The 17795-nt window shown below is 56.0% G+C and overlaps 1 protein-coding gene across 1 annotated transcript in view; it reads right to left on the reverse strand.

Moving 5' to 3' along the window:
- Positions 1-17693, reverse strand: part of CEP164 (centrosomal protein 164) — a 33228-nt gene extending 15535 nt beyond the window's left edge. Inside the window, 18 exon segments of the mRNA XM_071798825.1 lie at positions 443-574; positions 873-1091; positions 2094-2243; positions 3463-3548; positions 5157-5240; positions 6209-6292; positions 8180-8590; positions 9843-9953; positions 11257-11334; positions 11710-11826; positions 12453-12599; positions 14327-15141; positions 15144-15224; positions 15227-15248; positions 15969-16173; positions 16290-16401; positions 16758-16851; positions 17585-17693. Of these exon segments, the coding sequence (XP_071654926.1) occupies positions 443-574; positions 873-1091; positions 2094-2243; positions 3463-3548; positions 5157-5240; positions 6209-6292; positions 8180-8590; positions 9843-9953; positions 11257-11334; positions 11710-11826; positions 12453-12599; positions 14327-15141; positions 15144-15224; positions 15227-15248; positions 15969-16173; positions 16290-16401; positions 16758-16839 (2936 nt within the window). The 5' untranslated portion in view covers positions 16840-16851; positions 17585-17693.
- Between the last annotated feature and the right edge of the window lie 102 nt (positions 17694-17795).

The following is a 17795-nucleotide window of genomic DNA, read 5'->3' on the forward strand; positions in this document are numbered from 1 at the left end:
AACCCAGAACCAGAGCACACCGATCCATGAGTGCAGCAACTCGGGCCTCAGAAATAAACAGCAAAGCGGTTGTGCGTGGAGACCGATCTGCCAGCTCATTAAAAAAGCTGTAACACAGTGTAAGTTTTTCAGTGTGCGCCTCCTCTGCCTCCTGCAGCCGTTCTCACAGGGTCAGACAGACCCTGACTCAACCCAAGCTACACAGCAACTGCAGCTACCCCTGGAAACGCCATTTCTTCCCTTTACCCAGCCCAGAGCCACGTGTGGGCCAGCACAGCAGCAACACCTCCCTTCAGGACCCTCCTGGACTACCCGTCTATTCAGCTGAATCTCCTGAGCTGCTCCCATCCGGCTCGTCGCTCTGCCCCTCTGTCACCGCACAGCTCCCCTGCACGCGCAGCGCTGAGGTCACATCCCCAGGGATGCCACCAAAACTTCGCACCTTATCTTCTCCTTTTCTGCCTCAGTCTCCGAGATGATTTTGGCTCGCAGCTTCGAGAGCCTCTCAGCTTCTTCCTTTCTGATACGTGACTCTTCCTCCTCGGAAACCTTTGCCAGGTCTTCCTGCAGAGCCCTGCGAGGTGAGCAGCCAGAAAGAGAAAAAGGTTTCAGGAGTCTTTAATAACTTCAGATCACCTCCGAAGGCCGATAGATGAGCTCCCAATAGCTGTGCCTGCCCAAGCGTGCACTCCCCAGCTCCAGCACGTTAGCGGTGCTCCGCACCTCCAGAACCCAGCTGCTGGGGCAGGGGATGCAGCCCTGAGCATCAACCGTCTGCTTCACCCTCGGCATGGCGGGGGCCAACAACAGCACCAGCAGCTGGGAGAGGCTCCCGGGAGAAACGGGGGAGAGGGACTGGAAAAGGAAAGTACCTGAGGGATTTTTCTTTCTGCTGATGAAGCTTCTGAGCTTCCTCATCCTCCTGCTGCCTCATCTCCTCCTGGAACTGCTGAATCTTCTCCTTCTTTGCTTGCAATAAATGCATTTTCTCTTGCTCAAGCTCTGTCTCCAGCTCCTTGGCTATTGCCTCCAGGGACTTCTCATTAGGCTGGTTCAAGAACTGCTCACGTTTGATTTCCCTCTCAGGCTGCCTACCAAAAAAAGAAAGCTCCTTTGGCAAAAGGGTGACAGGAAAATAAGTAACAGGAAAGGAAGAGCAGCATCGCCCCGAAAGGTGCTGACTCCAGGGCAAACACCTCGGAACACACTGTGCGAGGCTGCCGGGATCGCAGCACACGCCGTGCTCCGAGCAGCACGCGATCCCAGGTACCGGGCTGGGGATGCCCCCGCGCACCCCGCCAGGACCCCGCAGCGACGCTTTGCTAAAGACAGCCCTGGCAGCACTGGCGTCCCAAACAACTGGTGTTCTGGCCCACTACAGCTCAACTCCGTGACGGCAACGTGGCCTCGCTTCATCTAGGATCTGGTAGCCACGAAACCCTGGCGAGGGCTGCCAGGCACAACGGAAGCAGCTGCAATCAGTACCTGCTCTCAGCCCAGGGACCGGCAGTGCGCTTCTCACGGACCAGGTATTTTTCTGCAATTGCAATCTAAACTGTGCTGGGAGTTTGCCAGCTCCAGGCAACAGAAAGCCCTAAACGCTCCAAAAATTCAAACCCAATCTGTTTCTAATTAGTTTTTTTTCAGGCAGAGAGCAGCAAAATTACAAGGTCTGAGAGAGGCTGAAGAGGAAGGAGGAGAAAATCAAGATTAGTCTAGGAACAAAACTCTTCTTTGCTAGCGAAAGCGGGAGCAGCAGGGTCTCGCCACGCTCCGAGAACGCCAGCCTAAGTGTGTGAACGCTTGGAGTTTTGTTAGCAACCCTGGTAAGAAGGAGGTTTTCCCACGTACAAAGCAAACGGCTCTTCCTCCACCCGCGTCCCATGGCACAGACCCGGCTGAGCTGCTGTTCTCCCCCTGCGGCCTCTGGGCACCCCCGCTAGCAGAAGAGCTGCTCGGATTTGTGCTCGGAGCCGCTCGAGCTCTGCGCCCACCAAACCGCATCTCCCGGCGTGCTCGCCGCGTGCACCGGCTTCAGACACCACACAGGGGAACGCAAGGACAAGCACCGGGCACTCGAGTGAAGCTCTTACGCTTTCTGTGGGATGGCACGCTCTGCCCGATGGACGGGGCCGTCCAGACACCCCTCCTCCGGCGCCGGGGCCACCGCCAGCTCCCCAGTGGGATCCTCCAAAGCAAAACGCTTCTCTTGTGGTGTTTCACAAGCACTTGGGTCCCCCTCACTTTGCAGCACAAGAACGGTAAGAGAACAGCAGGTTAGCACAGGTTAGATCCCAGCGGATGCTGCAGACAGCACACAGGGCACAGCAACGCTCCACACCGTGTCCCCCACCAGCCCAACAGCTGCTCAGGGTTTTATGGGGTCTGCTGCAAAACACTGAATCCCTTCCCTGGATCATCCCCGTCTCCTTCCAACTCCTTAGAAAACTTCCCCAAGATAAGCCAGCCCTATCAGCAAAACTCACACCGTTGTCCAAATTACAGACAGAAATAATGGCGGGCATGCTTACATCTACAGTCCCACTTCACCTCGGAAGCACAGAGAAGAGAGACAAAGCGAACAGGAGCTGCACAGGCAGGAGGAAGAGAGGATGCGCAGCTGGGAAGCAGGCAGCGAGCGATAAGGAGACAATTCCTGCGGGCAGAACACGTTCTCGAGGTCCTTCATGTGAGCAGCTCCTCTGAGAGCAAGGCTGCAAATCCCAAGTGCGTCATTCAGATGGGCTGCAGCTTCTGTTCACAAGTTTTCCTGGCACAGGCAACAGCTTCTTGGTTCCCAGTGCCCCAGAGTTTTGACACGATTCATCTCCAAGTGCCGCACGCTGCAGCTCTCAAAGCGGGAGGGAAGGGGCTCAAGAGAGCACAGAGCTTACTGCTCAGCACAATATTTCAACTGTTTTAAACAAGTTCCCAGAAACGGGCTGAAAATAGCTCCCCTAGACAGTGTAGTTCTCCTAGTGACGAGGGGTCTGGAAACCAGCACTGCTCTTGGAGTAGCAACCGGTGCACTTGAGTCAGTGATGCATGCACCGGGATATAAAACAGGTTAATGCTTGCAGCTGGTCAGTGATTTGCTGCAGGCCACCTCTGCACAAGGAAAAGCATGATTTTGGGAGCCTTGCAGCAAAGTCACAGGGCTGTAAGGGAAAGAGAAGCCAGCTCCACATCTGGGGCAGTCTCAGGGAAATCAAAGACAGGCAGTTTTGCTCCCTACCCATCCAGGTGGAGAAACAAAGCTCAAATCTGCCGCAACAGGACAAAGGAGGTGGCAGGAGAAGCGAAAGGTTTAGTGGGAAAGAGCATGAGAGAAGGTGCAGCACCTTGGGGTGTTCTCCAGGGGATGCCCACACAGTTACAGTGACCAGAGCAGGGGAGAAAGACAGGAACGTCATCTGGAACCAGAGGTGTCCGCAGCTCCTCGGTGCTCTGTTTGTACCGTACCTCTCAGCAGCTTTGGTTCTCTTGCTTTGCTCCTCCTCTATACTGGCTTTGCTCTGCTCCTTTTCCTCTTCTCCCAGCTCCTGGGCCTGCAGGTGAAAGCAAACAGCGTGGGGTTTGCTGGCTCCTTCACCAAAATAAACCTCTCAGGACCTTACAACGGCTCTGCTGAGGGGCAGCTCTGCTCCAGTGCATCCGCGCTGAGCCCGGGGACCCGAGAGCATGCACGGGAACCTGCCAGCTCCCTGCCACACATAACCAGCGTCCCAAACCACCCCAGGAACCCCAAACGTCGCCTCGGCAGGAATGGTTCCTGCAGCACCGGGGAGGCGCGGGAGCTCAGCTCTCCGGGCTGCGCGGGTTACGCTCTGGGGTCACTTTTCCAGTAGTGAGCATGAGCTCCCTGTCAGCACTCAGCACTTCGGGCACAGGTTTGGTGTTGCCCTGAGGGTCATCTTGCATGTCCAGGTAACACTGAACTCCCTGAAAAGTGCAGGGCAAAAATCTCCTACAGGAGGAATGTGACGCATACGAAAGTGTCCCTGCAGCAGCACCAACAGGCGCTGCACGGTTCACCTGGGGAGGGGAGGAACTTCCCTCTTCCCACTGTCAGCCCCACACCAGAAACCAGTAAGGGCAGAACAGCCCATTCATAAATTCTCAGGGACCGCAGGAACAGCAGGTGAGCTCAGCCCTCGCCGCGCGGGAGCGCGCTGGAGCAGGGCCAAAACTACGCGGAATTAACACAGCACTAATTTATGCAAATGTTCAGCAGAGCAAACAGCAGAAGGATTCCCTGCAAGTGCTGTCACCTCCCATCACATCAGCCCGGTCACAGCCCCCATGCCGCTCCCCCCGCCCGCTGTAAATAACGGCTTCGGTTCCCCAGAACCGAGGGGCTCAGCACGTGTTTCCCGGCTCCGAACGGGCTCGGTCACTGCCGCCTGTGAAACGAGAGAAGCCAGAAAACAGAGAACGAGACCTTCCTGGGAACAGCCATCACCCGCCACAGGGTGACGGGGCCGCTGCGGCACCCCTGCAGGGACAGTCCCTCCTGTGCTCGCGGAGCTGACAGGGGTGCCCTTTTCTTAAAACTGAATATTTTGCCAGCGTACCCCAAGCAAGGCAAGCCCACTACGCATAGAAGTAAAGCCATTCCTACAGAGTCTCACTTCAGCCTAGCCTGACGCAAAAGAGCGGCCGCGGTTCTGCGGGGAGCCCCGTTTCAAATGCACCTCTCTCCTCGAGACAGGGCTGCGACACATTTGTATGCACAAGGACGGCGCTGCAGCGAGAGGCGCAACGCAGCAGGCGTGTGGTTTGTTTTCCCTTCACATCTGATTACGCTCATTACGAGGCACGAGAGGACAGGTGTGTTCTCCAGACACAACCTTACAAACCGGATTGCTCCTCTCTGCCGGGCAGGTGGGGAGTTTGCCACCCAGGGTCTCCTCCGGCGCGGCCCATCGACTCACATTGACAGCAAGGCTGAGCAAAGCTCAGTTTGTGTTTTGTGCAGTTACCTGCAGTTCATCTCTGCAGGAAAAACAATGCGTTTCTAGCGCTGCTCTGACCCCTGACACTCACACATGGCTTCTGTTTACCTCTGCAAAGCTGATCGTGTGACCCTGTGATTAGTGCCCCACAGTACGCTATTTTACCTGCCTGTTCGTGGGTCGCTCTCTGATCACGCTCACCTTGCACGTGGGGCTGTCCAAGGCAGGAGACAGGACCTCCACATCCAGAACCTGCTCAGAAAGCCGATGCTGGAAGCCCAGGCCCTGCAGAGGAAAGCAGAAAAGGATCAGGGTCTGATAAGCAAGCACAGGTTTTGCTGGAGATCCTGAGAGACCAGACCAAAACCCTAACGCAGCTTGGAATCCACCTCGGCACCCCACCGACAGCAAGTCTTTTGTAACACTTGATGTTTGAACACCTAGAAAGGACACAGGAGATGGCTACACCAGTCTTAGGTCTGCGTCCAAGCACAGGCAATATCCGCACTGCAGACAGACAGACAGACACGGCTCCGTTAGCGGCTCGACCAGCGTGCAGCTGGGTTTTCTGTGGCGGGGGCACAGGGCACCTCCAAAACACGCAGCGGAGCCTCCCCCAGCTCTCCTGCTCTCGTTTCCGATATTCCTGCACATTTGCTGAGGTTTTTCCTGCAGTCAGCTCCTGCCGGTTGCCCACAAGCTATTCGGCTCCTGGCAGAGCCTCCGTGGTCCCCGCACCCGGCTGTGCGCAGAGCGTGTGCGCACACCTCCCGTGAGCCAGCGCCGCGAACGGCGCCGCTGGAGGCAGCAGCCCCTTGCCAGCACCGCCAAATAACGCCACTCCGAGCCGTGTGCTGGCCACGCTGCCCCGGCTCCCGTTGGCAGATGGCAGCGGCACCTTCCTGCCCAGACAAGATGCTCATGGGCACCTCCCCAGCCCAGGGTGGCCCTCCTGTGTCCTCAGGGACCTCCGCGTCTCCCAGCCACCCCTTCAGAAACACTACTTAGCCCCTCAAAGCAGAACTTCTAGATTACTTATTCCTTGCCTTTTTTGCAATCATCTGAGCACAGCCCCAGCTCCGAGTGACCTACTTTTGCGGAGGTGTTACCCTGCGCACAGACAGGACCTGCTAAGCGTTGGTTGTTGCTCAGCAGGTAAGGAGTCGGGCAGCTGGACCACAAGAGGTGAGCCCAGTATCAGCTGGGGAACGCGACGCCCACACCCAGGGGACAAGGAGCCTTTAGCGACTCACCAGAGGCCAAATGGGCTCGCGGTCTGAGTGGCTGGAGACCGGTAAGTCCTCCTCACAGTCACTGGTCTCGGGTGCCCTGGAAAGCTGAGAGGAGAGATGTGTTACAGCCTGTCCACGTCTTACCCTGCGGCTGCACCGTGGCCAACCAGATCACAACTGACACTGGGAAGACAAATCCGGCCTCTATAACACAGGGGAAAACAGGTGACAGAGCATCTCAGGAGAGACAGGAAGGGTGTCACCCACAAGACAAGCACAAACAGCACCTCACAGAGACACAGGACTGGGGAAGGAGAGCAGGGGGAGATGGGACTGGGGAGGGCAGAGCAGTGCTCTCCAGATGCCCCCCACAAAGGGCACTTGGTCACTGTCTTGTTCCTCCTGCAAGGATCCCTGCAGCGCTGAGAACTCCCCAGCCCACCACGCCGAACCTTGATCTCAGGCAGATTTTAACAGTGCAGCTCTCCCAGTGGCAGCGAGGACCGCTGCGTGCCCAGGGTGGTGACACAGCGTGGCCCCGTCCCACGCAGCCCGGTGACCGCGGCAGCGCCGCACACACACACAGAGCAAGCGGCAGGCGTCCGTACACCAGCACCGGCCAGTTCTCCAGGACAGACCACGTTTGTCAGGCTGGTTTACAGCTTATTGTTTCTTAAAGACAGCGCCCACCAGTGTAACTGGGAAAATCACCCAAAGCGGCAGGAAGGAAGCCGAATTGGAGATGATTTTTCAGATCGCGTATTCTAACATTTTTGGAAGATGCTGACCAAGAGCGGACGGCGCGTGTCTGCCCAGCAGCCCGGCCACAGGACCAGGCCATGAACCGTCTGCGCCTCCGACGCTTGTGCTGGGCTGACTGGAATGAGTTCATTTTCCTCCATGCAGCTGGAACCTCTCTTTTTCATGGCTATCGCCGTCATTGTTTAGATTCAGTTTGAGAGCAAGGAGATAACACCCCAGGGCAGAGTTAACGTTTTTAATCGTTACTGTCTGCCAAGGACATTTTCCGAGCTCTGTGCACCAGGTGTGGAGCAGCTGGGAAGCGACATGGATGGGGCAGATCTTGACTGACACCCCCACCGATCAACAACAACATTCCCTGCTTTGTATTTAAGGACAGTTGAGATCTTCTGGCTGACTCTTGGTGTGGTTTGTTTCCGTTGTTGGGTTTGAGTTGGGACAGAGACCTGTTCAGGGGTTTCTTTACTTCAGCCTTTCACCATCCTTTTTATTCCCATTTATTAGTAGTAGTATATTGGTGTTATTGTTTTATTAACGTGTGTGTTTATCTCAACAGACAAGTTTCTCTCTTCCATTTCAGTTCTCTCCCCTCTTTGTGGGCAGGAGGCGGAGGGAGCAAGTGGCTCTCCTGGTTATGGTGCTCACTGGGGTTAAACCACAACAAGACCCGATGGTTGTTCTCCTGCCAGAGACACCGTGGTTCAACCACCCTCCTCCTGGAGCACTGGAAAGGCACTGGGCAGAGCAGGAGGGTCTGGAGGCACAGCCGCCCTTCCCACTCCCACCTCCCCGCCACATCCTCCCGGAGCTGCCAACATCACAGCTGGCAGCTCACTCTCCATTTCTGCATAAGCTGAGAGAAACAACAGAAGGAGAGAAACAAAGCAGCACGGACAGCTGGGCTCGGTGTGAGCTCCATCACGAAACCCGCTTGCTCGGTACAGATGGCAGCACGGGAAGCTGAGACTTATTTCTCCTCCAAGACTCAAAACATGCGTGATGGTTCAGGGTTTTGCCTGTCGCGTGCCTTGGACAGCACTCGGGGTCCGCATAAGGGAATGATTTCCTAGCTTGGTACTAAAGGTACCAGATCTGGGAAGTCTGAGCACTTGTGATCCCCCAGGAGCACCCTGCTGAACAGAAAATAACTGTACAAAGAGCTGTCCTGAACCAGAGCAAGGGGAGCAACCGCTTCCGCACGAAGGCGGTGCAGGCAGGCAGGTCTCTTACTTGGCCAGCATCCCGCCTGCTGCCTGTTTGCACATCAGCTGCCGCCTCTCCCCTCGTCTCATGCGCCGTCTCCTTTTCCCCGGACGCGGTGTGGGCGGCAGCAGCCGGGCTCACCAGCCCATCCGCCACAGGCGCTGGAGACGCCGGCACAGGGAGCCCAGGAGCGCCGGGCACGTCCGTCCCTGCCGCACCGTGTTCCCCCAGAGACCGCGGCACCTCGGCGGCTGCAGAGACGTCACCTTCGTCCTCCGTGCCCCCCGGCAGCTCCCCATCGGCCTCCTCGTCCGCGCTGGACAGGACGCTGCCAGCATCACCGGGAAGGGCGGCACCGGGACTCGGAGGGCACGCGGCATCAGAATCCAAGGAAGACTCTCGCCCCTCTTCAGCGTATCTTGACTTTAAAGACTCCCTCTAGGCAGCAAGTCAAACATGGTTATAGCTACAACACGCCTGACCCCTCTCGGGGGGACGCAGGGGTCAGGAACAGCACGGGTTCTCCTACAGCCAAGAAGCAAAACTGCAACGCTTTGGGTGACTTCAAGACCGATTTGATTTCATGCAGTCCCTTTCAAAGACAAGGAACCTCATGAAGATAAACACATTCACCTCCTAGGCTCGGACTTTTTTTATTCAGGAGGTCTCAGCAGAGCTGACCCATCGATGCTTCCACATCAAACCGGTTTTGTGAGAGATGGAAGTTTGCAAGAGGCTATTACTGGACGCTTAACTTCTGCCTGAAATGATAAGCAGAGAAGAGCAGGCTGGCAGCAATCAGCTCACCTTCCAGGGGGACAAACTGGAGGGTGGCAGGGACTGAAGCCACTGCTGAGCCCAGAGCCAGGCCTGGCGAAGGCGCTAGAGCGAGAAACGGCAGAACCCACGGTCTTGGGGGAAACAGAACATTCCCAGATTAAAGCTGAGTCACCCAAAGGTTCCACTGCCTCCCCCAGCAGTGCTGAGGCCACAAGACTCACAATGAAAAGCGCAATAGCCAGGAAGAGCAGGAAAAGGTTCGCTCATCAGTATGCAAACAAAACTGCTCACAGGTCCCACTTTCTCGCTGTTTTATTAATGCCGGGGTGTCTTGGCAAACGTTAGCTGCATCCTGTGTACAGCGTGTACCACACACAGACCGCATATTTTAACGGTGTATTTTTATCAAAGTGCAACTGGAATGCTGTCGGCTTTAAACCCGGAGCTGCAGCAAACTGAAGGAACATCCTCTAGCACATCACTTATCTGAAAGACCTTCTCAGGGCCGAGACAGCCATCCATCAGACTGGAGATGAGGACAGAGAAACCAAATCGCTGGGTACTTCCCTAAAAACCACGCTTCAGAGCCTCACCTGCAATTCTCTGAGTAATAAACAGAAGTTTATGGCCCCTTTCTAGCTCTGTGCCTGGTTAGCAGAGGTTCACAACACATCACTGACTCACCAGCCAGCCATGCAAGGCTCTGCAGAGCCCACGGTAATATCTTTATTCCAGACCTCACCTGGGTAGCATTTGCCCTTGGTTTTTCAGTTTACACCTCTCTCTGTGCACGTAATACCAGCGAATGTAAGAAACCAAGCAACTATCCACACCACAGCACTAGAAGCTGCCTAGGGCATGCAAAGCTTCAGTGACACCGCACAAGCAGGCGCGCGATGTCACCCATCACCTCTGCCAGGCTGGGCAGCTCCTCCGCGGGACCCCTGTGCTGCTGGGCTGGGGCTGCGGCCGCCTGGGCCGACCGCGTGCCGCGGCTCCCCTCCTCCGCTCCGCTCTTCTCCTGCTGGGTGACGCAGTCGCTAGCGAGAGCCCCGGCACCACCGTCCTGAGCTGGTCGGGTCACCCCTGCGACAGGTCACCCCCCCACCCCCGCGACAGGTCACCCCATGTGTCACCCACCGCACGCACCCGGAGCCGAGAGCTCTCCAGATCCCCAGACACCAACCAACTGCTGCTCTGCGGGCTCCACTGAGGCTGCTCCTGCTGGCAGCTCAGTGAACTCACTCTCTACCATCATGAAGAGTTTCCCCTCGTGTCCAACAGAAATCTCCCCACAATTAAGTTGTGGGGTTTGTTATACAAATCCTTTCCTTCTCTCCATTTTGTATGGAGCTGGAGAGTGGCTCAGGCTCATTCGCAGGAATGCCTTGCTACTGCCATCTCATGGAACTACAACTGAATTAGATTTTCCAGCAGGGCACTGTATCTTACCAGGACAAAGACATCACCCATCTGAGTCAACACAGCCCGGCCATTGGCAGCAATTGCTATTTTATAACAGATTCCTGAAGCCCTGGCGCAGCACTGAAGTGCCAAGACAGCCCTTTGTTCCTGGACACATTAACATTTTGGTGACGAATTGGGCCCCGACAGGCTGCCTGTTGTTTGGAAATGAGAGTCAGGCCTTTTTGACATCCACTTTAGCATAAGCCCTTGCTGTTTCTGCCCAGCATTGTGAACAGATTCTCCAGCAAAGCACTTTACAGCTTAGTTTTTGTATGCTCTGAAAAGGATAAGGGAAATACTGTAAAACACTTTAAAAGAAATTAATTTGCCTTTCAGATACTGGAACAGAACTTTCAAAGCAGTGACAGAGGATTAGCGTCAGCGCAGGCAGCCGGGCCAAATCACCAGAGCTGCTTGCAACGCGCTTCCCTTTGTGCCCTTGTCATCCTAAGCCTGATCACTGCTAAGAAAGCGCAGACAAAATGCACACCCGGGGGAAAAGGAAAACGTCTGCGCAGGGCTGTGTGTGTACTGAGCTCCTCGCCGGTGCTCTGTCTGAGCCACGGAGCTCCGCAGCAGTGCAAGAACAAAACAAACAGGTTTGAGGTTGCCACAGAGAAGTGGCCACATGGAAGCTTCTACAATCCTTGTGGAACTGAGTGAAGTGCAAGAGTGGTGTTTGCAGGGTATATCCCCCTCTCCTCTCATCACAATCCACTGGGAATGAGCGTTATTTCCTCTGCTGTCCCTGCAGACCCCGCCTGGGCTCCTGTCCCTCGGGTCCTGCTCCTGGACCCCCAGCCCCACTCCTGGTCCCCCAGCCCCGCTCCCGCCCGCCTCGTCACCCGCCCTCTCACCTCCGAGTCAAAGCTGCCACCCAGGGCGCTGATGTCCACGTGCAGGTTTTTCAGCAGTTTCGCTGCCCCGTGGAGGCTCTAAAGGAATTAAAAAGAGATGGACACCGAGTTGTGACCTCTGCAATCCCACAGCCCCCACAGGAGGAACTGGGGCTCCTAATCGGTGAAACAAGGCAGAGCCACAGCAACACCCCAAGGCAGTGCGCCTACAGCCAATTCATTTTGGAACCACACTGTGGCAGACATCGATTTATGGGGAGCATACAAGGAGAAAACGGGATTAGATACTTCTAGGTGACCAAACGCAGAGGAAACGCAGCGCAAATTAAGGCCCATAGTCAAACGGAGCAGTCGTGGTCGCTCAGCTCTACCAGGGAGCATTAGCTGTTCATTCCTCGACGCTTCCCACACTACGGTTACCCACGCGCATTAGGAGCCACAGCACACCGGTACCTCGTCATCGCTGTCCTCTTCCTTCCTCACTCGCTCTGTGGCCGTGGCGCTTGAGCCGTGCCCGGGGCAGCCCGGCAGCCCCTTGCTGTGGGTGGGGGGCTCACAGGTCTGCGCTGGCTGCAGAGAGAGGGGGGTGAGAGCACGGCCGAGAGCGGTGCCGCAGCACCCCTCACCCCGACCGCCCGGAGCCACCACGGCGAGACCCCCTCGGGGAGAGGAAAACCCTCAACAAGGCGCTGGTTTCTACAGCGTTTTGCACACATTGGTTTGTTTTCCTTTAAAAGATCGCTTTGTTAGCACTTAAAGCTTGTTTGGTTGACCCAAAGGTCACATAAATCATTCAACGGGATTGTAAATCCCACATTCATTCAAAAAAACAAACTTTCTTCTGGGTTTTTTTTGTATTCTCAAATGCTTGAGTGAAAATATTTATTAGCCTGCATAGCTGTGCTGTGTGTCCTGCTTTGTTTGGACACAAAGTTCTACTACAATGAACCTAACAGACGTTTACCCCCCAACAGCAATTAAAACAATTCTTTAAATCTGCTAAACACAGAAGCAAGCTCACCACAAATTTAGCACTGAGCCCCCTAGAAACAGCAAAAGAGAAGAAATGCAGCAAAAGATGAAGAACAGAAGTGGTTTTTTGAACTGACAAGAGCGCGTGGGAAGCGCGGAGCGGTCAGGATGCTGACACCGCAGCCTCCCGGCCCCCGTGCCCGCAGCCGTTCCCGCAGCCTCACCTGTGTCCCTGCGGCCGCTCCGCAGCCCCGCGCGCTGCCCGGCTCCCAGCCCGGTGACCGCAGGACGCCGGCCGGGGCCGCCAGCCCTCGCAGCGGAGCCAGGGTCCCCAGGGGCGCTGGCACGGGGGACAGCAGCGAGCCTGAGGGCTGGAGCAGAGGGGACATGCTCATGTCGGGAAGGGCCACAGCGCTCCCTGCCCATGCTAAACCCACCACCTCCCAAAAATCTGCTCTGGGACCCCCCACCCAGCAGCCCCCCGCACACAGGACAGCTCAGGAATAGCTGTTTGATTTGCTCACACATTTTGTCTTCCGAATGCCCATCTGATTACAGCGATTAACTCTCCAGCAGCGAGGCGATTCAGAAAAACCAGTGTGCGTTTGTCCGAAACCGAGGTGAGAGAACAGCAGCAGCCCCACGAGCTCACGCACCCCCACACCCCCACACCCCCAGGAGAGGCTCCTTCCCAGCACCGCGCACCCAGGACAACCAGCGCACCCCCGCCTGTCCGCCCCGCCACTCTGCCAAACCAGGGAGCTGGAGCCACTCCGATGGCCACGAGCCGCCTCCTCTGCACACACAGCAACCACCGCCTCTCTTTAGACCAAAGGCTGCTTCCTCACCTCGCACCAGGGGAAGAGCGACGGGCAGAAAGCACCGCATCTGTACAGAGCTCCTGAATACACCTGTCCCTCCCAAAACACAGCGAGCACCATCCAGCATCCTCCCCTCCGAGCAACGCACACTCGACATCTCCAGTTATCCTCGCCTGGAGAGGCGACCGTTCCACCTGACCTCGTGGAATCCCCCACCCGAGCCCTCCCACCCCGCGATCGCTGCGCAGGTTAAGCCAGCGGCAAACCACGCCAGGGTTTGGTCCACAGCGTGCTGGTACAGCCAAGCGTGTATTCACAAATCACCGCTCCTGCACTCCGTGCCCGTGCAATATTACAGACTGAAAGCAGTTAATTCACACACACACTGAGGGATGGGGAGAGGGAGATGAATATGCACTGATCCTTCTTCCACCAAGTCCCTGCCACAGCAACACTAACAGAATAAATCACACATTCTGGGCTTCACTAATTATTTTCCACAGATGGCCATTAACTACGTGTACAGTACAGAGGACGTTAGCTGTCCTTCAGCAAAGATAAACTCCCTTCCCTCAGGCTAATTAAAACTTTCAGGCTAATCTGCAGTTTATCTGATATTTATAGGCACAGTTCTTATCAGCTGACCGAGCGCTACCACATGCTGGGACTTGGAGACCTGAGCTCGCGGGGTGGTGGAGCCTCAGCTGGGCACCAGCAGCAGAGCAAAGCGATTCATTAACATCACACACAGTGGTCCTTCTGGTTTTTGTTCTTTAGAACCAGAGATTGGGTGAGTTCTTATTTGATTGAGGCAGCTACTTTGACTGACAAACCAACCTGGAACATTCTTCCCAGCGAAGGGCAGGATCCTGCTATAAGCAGAGGGAAAATGTTGGGCAAACTAGAGAAAAACAGCCCAGCTCTTCACAGAAGGGGAAAGGGACACATCTGGATGGGCCCTCACAGCTGTGAGCCACCTCGCTATCCTAAGAGCACAGCAGCCCTGGTCCAGGGACTAAAGTGCGCTCAGACAAGTCAGTACTGCGCCTGCCTGCAAAACCAGGGGCTGGAACCGGCGGGATGTGCCAAGGCATTCAAACTTCTTCCTGTTTCTCTTTCATTTCAGAGGGAAGAGTCCATCTCTCAAGGCACTGGACTGCCACATCTGCTTATGCGACCTTCAATGGGATGTTTTTCCCCATTTTCTTCTGAAGATTGGCTTAGAAAGTTTGGCCCTCTTGCTTCTCCAGAAGTGCTTACAAAGGACTCACTCCTACCTCAGTCCCACCGGCTCCTTCAGCAGCACCTTGGCAGCGGGGCAGGGTGTCTGTGGTCTCCGGAGGGGCTGCAGAGCAGGTCTCCAGCACAACATCGCGAGTGTCTCCTCCTGCATCTGCTCCTACTGCCACCAGCTTTAGGTCCTTTCTCTCCACGCTGCCAGGGATCTCATCTCGGCTGTACACACCGATGGCTCGACCCGAAGCCTCATCTCGCACTTGTGTCTCACTGCTGCTCCCAGGTACCTTGCTGGGGGCTCTCAGCTCTTCCTGGGCATATGGACCATCGGCCATGTCCTGCAAACTCCAGTCATCTGCGAGACTGGCATCAGAAAGAGCCATTTCATCGTTCCCGTAGTAAAGGTTTGCTTTCCCTCTGGCTCGCAATGTGTCTGCTCTTCTTTCTGCATCTTCATCTGGTCCTGTGGCGCTCGCTCTGGCTGAGAAGTGATGATCAGTATTATGGACACACTCACCCATCATGTCTTCCACATTCCACTTTTCATTCAGCTCTTCATCCTCAGAGAGTGGGACTTGGTCTTCAAGGATCTCTAGCAGAGTTTTGACATTCTTAGAGCCTTGTGAACACGATTTCTTTGACACACGGAGAGGTTGCACTGGTTGTCTGACCTCCAAACCATCAGACTCTGAGTCAGAGGACCCAAGACAGAGCTTTCCTTGCACTTCTAAAGGTGTCTCCGGGTGCCGCTGCACGTCTACGTCCGAGCTGCTAGGAGAGAGGCCTTCTGAAGGTTCCTCCGCATCAGGCAAGGTCTGGCACGGTCTGCTGAACTTTGGAACAAGCAGAGGAGGTGTTCGTTGGGCCACGTCCCTGCAAACCGGCTCCCTGAATCACCGATGTCTGCTGGTGTCCCCTGGCCTTCCTCTCCACCCTGCTATCGGGGTCGGGCTGGGGACTCTCCTGCTGGGGAGCAGAGGGGCAGAGGCCATCGGACTAAAGGGTGCTGCAGGGAGAATGCCTGGCTGCATTCCCCAAGTAGATAATTATTCCAAATAACTACGACATAACACTATGTACCCTTCTCTATCTAAAGTACAGATATATACCTCTTTAATACAGTTTACATATGAGCAAGTGTGTAAGTTTTTGAGCACTTGGCATTACACGTATACATAGGAAAGAGAATGGAGGAGGGAATGATTTTCTGTCACCTGGGACACAAAGGGAACTTGGTTACACTCGCAGATGCCAACAGCAAAGCAGACTGACCTCGCACACCTAAACCCATTTCACTGCCTGTATGTAACACCGCACACAGACACCGCATCAACACCGCCTGTCCTCTCCAAGGAAGGAAATCCTCACAGTGCTTCCAATACCTGCTGAGAACAGCGCCAGCACCCTTGGCTGGTGCCACAACCTCCTCAGTAACAGCACCACAGGGCTGGGGCACCCCCCACTTGCGGTGCATCCTTCTAAACCAAAACTTCTCAACTTTGGTGGGTCTGTGACCCCACTTCTGTTGGATTTTCATTCAGCTCACAGCCCTGCTGGACAGGACCCCTTACCAGGGGATCGCTGTTCCGATCCCAAAGCAGCAGTGGCACAGGATCACCCTCAGCTCACAGCCGCTCGCTCACCCTCCACCCAGCAGCACCGCCAACAGCGGAGCCTACTCACGGTGGGTCGCTTCTCCTTCTTGTCTTTCTTCTCTTTCTTTTCTTTCTTCTTTTTCTTTTCTTTCTTCTTCTTCAAGCTGCCAGATGCCAGCAGCTTCTCCCGCTCCTGAACAACGAGCTTTTTGTAATGGTCATCACAGGGGTGGTCCCACATGGACTCGCCGTTGGAGAAGTTGAAGTAGTAGATGTCACCAGTGACGTGCTGGCTGCAGGAACAGCACCAGGAGGGAAATCAGGACCTCCCGCCCACAGGGAGTGGGTGGGCTGTGGCATCACCCCCTGCTCTGCCACCCACGTGGGCAGGGATCTGCGAGAACCTCACCAGGGCTTCCACTCGGGGGGCAGCGGGGCCACAATGCCCTCCCTGGCCAGCCACATCAGCTCCGGCTCCTTCTCAGGGTCAATCCCGATCTCCCGTGCATAGTCCTGGACTTCTAGAAGAGCACAAGAGGAGTCTGTGGAGGTGGCCTGTACCTGGCGCTATGCAACCACGCCAGCTGCTCAGCTAAAGGAAAGGGCACAAGGGAAATACTGATTCTGAAACGAAGCTGCTCAAAGCTGCCAACGGGGCCCTGTGTCAGCAAGTCTACTACATCCCACCAGGCCGGTGAATGAGGGAGGCAGACTGTAAAATGGCCCTTGCCATTGCAGCCAAAAAGCTCTGCGTTCTATAAAATCCTATTTACCCCTCCACCCATGCCCTCCCGGTTCCTGTCTTCTTAATACACCTAGAAGTGACTTGTGCGCTTGAATCCCATACTGCAGCTCCCGAGAGGACAAACATCGTTACCTTGCTCGCTGGGAACATACATCTCATCGTAGCTTTCTTCCAGGATGAGCTGGTCCCCGATGCGCGTCATCGCTCCTGCCATGGCTCCCCGCACCTGCCAGCGGGAAGGAAGCGACACAAAGTCACAGTGAGCAGCTCTCACCTTCCCAGAGGACAAATCACCTGGAGCAAGATCATCACACCCGCCTGTAACCGAGCCTCAGCTGCCCCTTCGCCTTGCCCTGTCCTCAGCCCGCCCTGTATTTATAACTCTTATGTAAAGCCAGTCTCGGAAGCCGCAATTAATCCTGGCAGTTTCCAGGCAAATATATCATTGGGACACACTAAACCAAAACAGCCCCACGGAACCCGCACCGCTCCCCCTCCCAAACGTGCCCAATTAAAGCACAAGGATGTGGGCAACACGCTCCAGACGTTCTGCTCTTGTTTTCCTCCAGCACAGCGCTATCTCAGCTCTTTCCTCATCCTGAAGTCATGGCAAGGAGAACAATTACGCGCTAATTCTTCTCTTTGAGACGCCCCCTCTCCACACCCGCACACGCCAAGGGGCACCAGAGCCCCGGACACACGAGGTTTGCAAGGGAGAGACAGAGTCTTCGTTAACAGGACAGAACATTTTAAAAAAACCTCTTTTCACCCGCGTCGCGCCTGCACGGGCACGACAAACACACAGCCTGCAGCCCCCGCACCGCACCGCCCCGGCCCCGGCTCCGCGGCGGCTGCTCCCGCCGGCACTAACGGCTCCGGGAGGGAGAAGGGAGGACGGGACGGCGCAGCTCTCCGCAGCCTCCCCGCCCCGAGCGGAACCGGCCGCTCCCGCTGCTCACCGTGCGCCGCGCCGGGGCCGCTCAGCGGGGCCGCGGGCGCAGCCGCCGCCCGTTCGCCGCTTCCATGGACGCCCGCGGGTTGCCCGCGCTCGCCGCCACTGCTTCCGGGTTCCAAACGCCGTGGCAACGGCACGAGCAACAGCCGCTTAAACACCATTGGGCGTGCGGAGCGGCCCGGCACCTGATTGGCCGGCGGGAGGGCGGGTCTGTT

The sequence above is a fragment of the Patagioenas fasciata genome, chromosome 24 (assembly GCF_037038585.1).
Source record: "Patagioenas fasciata isolate bPatFas1 chromosome 24, bPatFas1.hap1, whole genome shotgun sequence".
Lineage (NCBI taxonomy): Eukaryota > Metazoa > Chordata > Aves > Columbiformes > Columbidae > Patagioenas > Patagioenas fasciata.